Consider the following 7,974-nt stretch of genomic DNA (forward strand, 5'->3'; position numbering starts at 1 on the left):
TAAGAATATTTATCCTTCATTATTTCACTATGATTATTATTGTTATGAAGTAATAAATAATCAACGAGTCAAGTCTGGACTTGAACTTGAAAATATATCAAGCGAAGTTCAAGCTTAAGTTAGAAAAAATCGCAGTTCGAACCTAGCTCGACGAGAAGCGGCTCAAACTCTTCTGGGACCATGATTCATTCTTGAACAAGAATGCGATCAGCCCATGTAGGCACAAATCACAATATAGAAAAAGCAGAGCATAAAAGGCCAACAAATAAAAAAGAATTGAATGTTGCTGCCCGGGATCGAACCGGAGACCTTTTGCGTGTAAAGCAAACGTGATAACCACTACACCACAGCAACTGAGTTGCTTAATTTAACATTGCATTTATAATATCGTGTAAAAGAGAAAACTATAAACATTGGACGTCGACGATTGTTCAAAAACTAGGAATTATGAGTGTATTAAACAAAAAACAGTGCTAAAAGTTCTTCGTATAAATCATTTCTAAAACCTGATGTCATAATTAATTGTGAGAAAACGTCTTGTGATGCCTAAAAATATAAAACATATTCTACTAGAACATTCTTCACATCATTTCTTTAAATTGTTTACTTTTTACGACTACACTATAATAAGCTATGATTCAAGCAAACATGACATACACGGACATGTTTTATTAAACTATACACACCATTTTAAGCAATCTTTTCAGATTTAGTTCTTGTGTCTCGCCATGTTTATCTTTAGTTTTTCTTTCAAATGGTTTTTTGTCGACTTAATTGGATGTAATTTAACAAGCGCATATACGCTCGCCCCAAACTACACGTGCCAAATCCTGATAATTCATCGCTTCACACACAAAGATCACTTGAACCGACACCTCTATATTTTAAAAGATGAACCAAGGTAAATAAAAGAAAAACAGAAGTCTTCTTTTTCCAAATTCTTTGAAACTAACATCCAAATTCTATATTAACATGAAATTAAACCTAATTCAACCTCAAGTCTGCCACTTTGTTAAATTCAACAATATAAAGATGGCAACTCAAGAGGCAAAAACCAAAACCAAACTAGATACCACACTTCATATTTATCAGAAATATAGATCTTACAGCATCGGTCAACCAGCCGACATACAAAAACCTTCAAATATGACAATAAACATCATCACATACATACACATATACATACACACAAACATACTATATATACGTATGTGCACGCAAGCATACATACCATATGACTAACAGTTTCTATACAGCAGAAGCAGAAATATGCATAATAGAGATCTAATGGAGGATGGAAGCTTAATCTTTTGGTATATTTTCCTCTGTTGGATCAAGCTGAAGCGGAAAACAGAACCAAAATGATCTCAACTATCATCTACCATCTTCAAGCTTCCACCTTCTTGCATTCACCTGAGCAAATCAAGAAATCTTGAAAAATAAGTGGTATTTGGGTATTTGATCCCATGCATGAAGAGTTACCGAGTGGCTTTTGGTCTATATAATCCCATACATGAATGTGTTTTTGTTGCTTGAAGTTGTAATAATTAGGGGCGTTCAGAAAATGTTGAAACCGTCCAAACAGAGCTAAATCGGCAAGTTTTAGGAGTGAACCGGTTCGGCTTACACTTTGGAAAACCAGGTTTTTGGAAAGGATCACCAAAACCGAACTGGCTAAAATATTAAAATATAAATTATATCATAATTTTTTTAACCGATAAAATTTTAATAAAAGCAAAATAATATTTTCTTGTATAGAATCTAAATAAAATAGTATGCGTTTTGTTTTATTAATTATGATACGTATATATTATTATTTTAATCGATTTCATACTATAAACTTTTTCCATTTTTCTCTTTTGTAAGCACTTTAATACTTGAAAGATAAAAGGTTTAATATTTTTTTAAACCTACCATTTTACAGACCTTTCGAAAATCTAATGGTACGATTCAGTGAAAAAAAACTAGACCAAACAAGCAAATCGCCAAAACCGAACCAGTCTAGCTGGTTTGCCGGTTAAGCTGGCCCACCCAACCCAGCCAGTTCGGTTTTAACGTTTTTCAAAAACATACTTATCGGTTCCCCCAAAAAATCAGTCAAAAAGTGGTCGGATCAAACCGTGAACACCTCTAGTAAATAATCACGAGTGATGCTATATACAAAAAATTGTAACTTTTATAGATGTAATCTATATAGTAAAAGTAAAGGGATAATAGTAACTTTTTTGGTTGACGTTGACCACGAGAATTCATTAGAAAGAACTCATGGGCCCATTAATACCCTACTTTCAGTAGGACCAGGTCAATGAATCAGACACTTACACCCACGTCACCCCTTAATGGTCAAGTATTAAACTAATTAGTTAACACACTCGAATCAATCATTTTCAAAACACAAATCCAAAACGTACCCGGTCTGCGAAAGCCGCCTCCAGTTGACTAATTGATGAGACTGTGAATGCCTTTGCAAATTATAACTATCTTCACCGACACTAAAACCAGACGCTGACGGAGACGGCGACCACACGGGAACCACACCACCGTCCCGTTCCCTCGAGCTTGCCCTAGACGTGCTAGAAGATTCCGCCGGAAATTGATCTCCACCCACCAACCCCGTCCCATTAACATCAACCGGTGGTTGCACATTATCATTTCTCACCATTTCACCACCTAAACCTTGATTATTATTATTATCATTATTATCAGGAACCTCAACCCTACTATCTTCCCCCAAATTCCTGACATCCGAAGACGACGATTCATCGTCCCCCCTTATTATCAACGAACTAGTCATACTCGGAACCATTTGATCTTCATAATGACGGACCATTGTTGTTATCGGACCGGCCCTGAGGGTACTTTCGTCCAATTCCATCTCCATATCTTGCGGGAACGCAATTGAATCATCACCAGCAGCTTCCGAGTCACCAAGCCCTTCTGCCACGCCATTTTCAAAAACCGCCCGCGAACCTGCTTCGTTTTGCCACATTTGCGCAAGCGCGTGTTGTAAACGCGCTTTTGCCGCGTCAATTTTGACTATCGGAAGTGGGTAGTTTGACCCAAGCTCGATCCCCGCCGCTTGCAGCACGTACTCTGGCGCGTCCCACGGGTGATGTATCCACTCGGTCGGTAGCCGAGCCAACTCGGGTAACCACCGTCTCACATACTCCCCGTTCGGGTCAAATTTATACCCCTCGAACCGAGGATTATCAATTCGGTCAAACTCGCGCCCGTCGGGCAACGTGCCCGAGATATACTGCCAACCCAAAGCATCACTTTCAAGGTCAGCATCCAAAAGGGTATCCCAAAAATATTTCATCCCCCATCTCCATGGCAGTTGTAAAACTTTAACAAAAAAACTTGCCACGACAACACGTATACGGTCGTGTAACCACCCTGTGGCCCACAATTCCCGCATACCCGCATCGACTAACGGGTAACCAGTTCGACCTTGTCTCCACACCTTAAAATAACCCTCGTCGACCACCCATGGGAAGAACTTTAAATGCCCCAAAAGCGGTCGTTCGTGACTATACGGGTGGTTAAAACTCATGTAGCGTGAGTACTCGCGTAGACCAATTGATTTAAGGAATAAGTTAACGCTTTCTTCGCCCGCCACATTACCCTCGTTGGCCCACAAAACTTGTTTGATTCGTAATAAGTGGAATATTTTTCGGACACTGAGTTCGCCGAAATGTAAGTGCGGGGACAAAAACGAGGTTGTTGCGCTGTCGGCTTTTCTACGATTTTTGGAATATTCAAGTAACGGCCCGTTAGTGAAAGCCGCGAGGGCTTTGTCGGCGTTTTTCCAGCCTGGGGACCATGCTCGGGCTAAAAGAGCGTTGCTCCCTTTCTCAGATTCGTCTTCTAATATTATTGGGTCCGATGGGCACTTCGATAGGTCACCTGTAAACAATATAGTTAATGTTAGGTAATTGATTTGGCTTGTTCCCGACCAGACCAGCTCAACACGAGCGCGACCCATATGTTTATCTATGTCGATGATTCAATCCTGACCAGGGCATACCTAAGTTCGTGTAACCGGACCGAGCCCGGCCCGACCAGTTAAACCCATCTATTTAATGAGTCAAACGGGTTGGATGGTTATAAATAGGTTGTAAATGTGTTAGATGGGTTGATGGGTTGTAATAAATGGATTAATGGATCAACGGGTCGACAGATTTGTAAAAATTGGATTAAACAGGTTGTAGAGGGTTGGCAGATTGATCAGTTTAATTAAACACAGCCTGTTTTGTTAAACGGGTTAAACAGTATGATATGGGTGTAAACGAGCCAAGCCGGCTAGTGATCTACTCGAGCTCGGCTCATTAAAAGATCAAATCAAGCTGAGCTTAAACGACCTCGAGCTTTAAAATAAGCTTGTTTAATAAGCGAGTCTGGCCCCAAGCTTGACTTATCGAAATCGAGCCGATTCACAAGCCTAAACGAGCCTACTATTTTAATAATTTTTATTTTAATGTATTAAATATATATTTGTATAATAATATTCATTGTTTCATTATATATAAACCTTTGATGAAAAAAATCAATATAAATACCATGTTTCTATATATAAATTATAATTATAAAATTAATAAAAATAAATAATTAAAATTGTATATAAATTAATTATTAAATAAAAAACGGGCCAAGCTCAAGCGAGGCTCGTGATACAAATGGCTCACGAGCTGAGCTCGAGCCTAGTCAAACATGGGCTTGGCAAGGCTCGTTTGCACTCTACAGATTAAAGAATGGGTTAAAGAGATCAACCCAACACGACCCATTTAATTAAATAGGTTAAACAGTTTATCAGTCCAAAAACGACCTGTTGATCAAACGTGTTATACCATGACAACCCAAAATGAGACTATTTCGTGTCAGTGTTTTTTGGTTGCGTCAGGAACCGCCACCCCTGGATAATATTAATCTTTAATATAAAAAGAGTGGCATATATATTATAAGCAAAGTGACCTGATATTATCTTCTTTGGCGGGAGTTGTGGAGATTCAGGATCATAAGGCATGCTAAGACAGCGGTCCCAAAATTCTGTAAACGTATTGAACGGACGACCTTCATCATCAAGAACTTCCCATGGCTCGTATAGCAAATCTGCATTAAACGAGCGCACTTCTATCCCGTTATTTGTTAAAACCTCCTTTATCCGGTGATCTCTAACCAGAGACAAAGGATCTGTAACACATGAAACAAAGTTATGTCAACTGAATATTATATAATTTATATAAGAGTCATAAGTACGCAAAACTTAATATTACATCAGAAGTATATATATTATAAGCTACGCAGTTGATATCACCGATATATCACCAATATATGGTGATATATCGATTATCGGTCCCCTGGTAAAATATCAATCAGAATATCGATACTGATAATATCGGCGATACTGACTGATATTGGTCTGATATTTGACCAATATATCACCGATACTCCCGATATTAGTGTTTTGAGTCTTAATGATCAATTTTTAGTGTTCAATGTTAGTGTTTTAAGTCTTAATCAGTTCATACTTGCTACGATTGTTAGTGTTTTGCAAATTGCAAAAGGTTAACTTGTTAAAATTACTATCCCACCGCGATAACCGATATCTCAGATATTTTTCCGGATTAACTGCTTAGATTATAAGGATCAACATTGTTAAAGGAGTGTTTGGATGTGTGTCAGTTTGTTGTGTTTGGGTGCACCACTTCTGCTTATGTTAAAAGAGTGTTTGGATGCACATCAAGATCTCAAATTCACGACTCTGATTAAGACTTGAATGATAATTAGATTAAAATTTTCATCTGCAAGATTAAATTTCCATGTTTCCAAACGCCCCTAAAACTTCAAGAACCATAAGCATAGTATGTCCAAGATACCAAAAGTCATGATTATGGGGAAAAAATTAACAATTCCGGATAAAAAGATGAAAAGATCAAATTTCCATGTTACCAAACACCACTAAAACTTCAACAATCATAAGAACAGTTATCCAAGATCTTAAAAGTCAAATTTTGGGCAAAAATTCAACAATCCCAGATAAAAGATCAAATTCGCATGTTGCCAAACACCACTAAAATTCAACAATCATAAGAATAGTGTATCCATGATCTTAAAACTCATGATTTTGAGGCAACGAAAGTAGCAATCCCAGACAAACGATCAAATTCCCAATTCCCCATGTTTTCAAACACCCTTAAAACTTCAGCAATCATAATAACAGTGCATCTAAGGTCATACAAGTCAAATTTAACAATCCTAGATAAATATCAAATTCCCATGTTTCCAAACACCCCTAAAACTTCAACAAATCATGAGAACAGTGCATCCAAGATTTCAATAGTCGTGATTTTGGGCAAACATTTAACAATCCAAATAAAAAGATCAAATTTTCATGCTTCCAAACACCCCTAAAACTTCAACAATCATAAGAACAATGTATCCAAGATCTTAGAAGTCATGATTTTGGGGAAAAAGTTAATGGTTCCAGATATAGAAGATCAAATTTTCATGTTTCCAAACACCCCTAAAACTTCAACAATCATAACCAAGATCTTAAAAGTCACGATTTTGGGCGAATAAGTTAACAATCCCAAATAAAAAGATCAAAGTTTCATGTTTCCTAACAACCTTAAAAGATCAAATTATCAGTTTCTAAACTCCCCTAAAAGTTAACAATCACAGATAAAAGATCAAATTTGCATCTTTCCAAACGCCCCTAAAACTTCAACATTTATAAAAACAGCACATCCAAGATCTTAAAATTCATAATTTCTAGCAAAAATCTAGCAATCCCAGAAAAGCACAGACCATAATCAACAAAAACCATACATAATTAATAACTCACTCACCATATAAATGATTGAAAAATAGGCGATTAGCACCAGTTGACTTGATGAGTTGCAGAAGACAAGAAACACTATCAGTAGATCTCTTTGTAATAAGAGAAGTTCCAAGATTCTTCAAAGATGAATCTAATTCTGATAAACTCTGTTTTAACCACCATCTTGAAACCCTACCAGGATAATAATGGCCTTCTTCTTCAGGTGCCCATATGTACACTGCAATCACTTGACCTGCTCTCACACCAGCTGCCAAAGCAGGGTTATCTTCTACCCTCAGATCTCTTCTAAACCACACTATACTACACCCTCCTGACATACCTTCAAAACACACCCAAAATCTTGAATCTTGATTAGGGTTTCAAATCTTGAAGCTTTGCTTGTGGGTTTTCAAAATCTTGAAGTTTTGCTTGTGGGTTTTCAAAATCTTGAAGTTCTGCTTGTGGGTTTTCAAAATCTTGAAGTTTTGATTGTGGGTTTTCAAAATCTTGATGTTTTGATTGTGGGTTTACAAAATCTTGATGTTTTGATTGTGGGATTTTGAGAAACTTGAGGTATGATTGGAAAGATGCAAACTTGATCTTATCTTTCTTGTTATTCCTTATCGCAGACTTGATCTTCAGTCATGCGATCAAGAATCATTGTAGGACAAGAACACTAAAAAGGAAGCATCTTTTTAGCAAATTAATGAGGAATTTAAGAACAAGTAAGCATAATCAGAATCTTGAGTTTTCAATTGATATAGAAAGTGAGATGAAGGGGATGTGTTAGCATCAAGAGAAAATGAAAATAGGGTTGGCCAATTTGCAGCCACATGTTTGTGTTCTCTTTCCCTTATTTCTTGGAATTTTGTGTTCTTTTTATTAGACATAAAATAGTGTTTTTAATCTTTTACATTTTTCTTTTCCAAATGTGTTTTTTTTTTTTTTACTTTTTAAATCCACGTCTCTTGTCGTTACTTAGGTGCTGTTTGTTTTTGCAGACATAAACTGTCTGCAAGCTGATTTCATCTGTTTTCATGTCTGCAACTGAAGATGTGGTCTGAAGATCTGCAAGCTGAAAATATAAGACTGTTTGTTTTTATAAGCTGATACTGTCTGCATAACTGTCAAACTTATCTCACAAGATAGAAGTC

General features: G+C 36.9%; 1 protein-coding gene and 1 non-coding gene across 2 annotated transcripts; both read right to left on the bottom strand.

The window, feature by feature from the left end:
• Positions 1 to 281: 281 nt before the first annotated feature.
• On the bottom strand, positions 282 to 354 carry TRNAV-UAC (transfer RNA valine (anticodon UAC)). Its single transcript has one exon. It is a non-coding gene; the product is annotated as a tRNA-Val (tRNA).
• Positions 355 to 2,352: 1,998 nt separating this feature from the next.
• LOC143551332 (cryptochrome-1-like) lies at positions 2,353 to 7,601 on the bottom strand. The gene is made up of 3 exons (XM_077041793.1): positions 6,849 to 7,601; positions 4,972 to 5,190; positions 2,353 to 3,906 (listed from the first exon to the last, which is right to left on the bottom strand). Exons 1-3 carry the CDS (start codon positions 7,156 to 7,158, stop codon positions 2,378 to 2,380), a joined length of 2,058 nt encoding a protein of 685 aa, XP_076897908.1. The 5' UTR covers positions 7,159 to 7,601; the 3' UTR covers positions 2,353 to 2,377.
• Between the last annotated feature and the right edge of the window lie 373 nt (positions 7,602 to 7,974).

This window comes from Bidens hawaiensis, unplaced genomic scaffold (assembly GCF_021521415.1).
Source record: "Bidens hawaiensis isolate Kalapana, Puna unplaced genomic scaffold, B.hawaiensis_p1.1 tig00016366_1, whole genome shotgun sequence".
Taxonomy (NCBI): Eukaryota; Viridiplantae; Streptophyta; class Magnoliopsida; order Asterales; family Asteraceae; genus Bidens; species Bidens hawaiensis.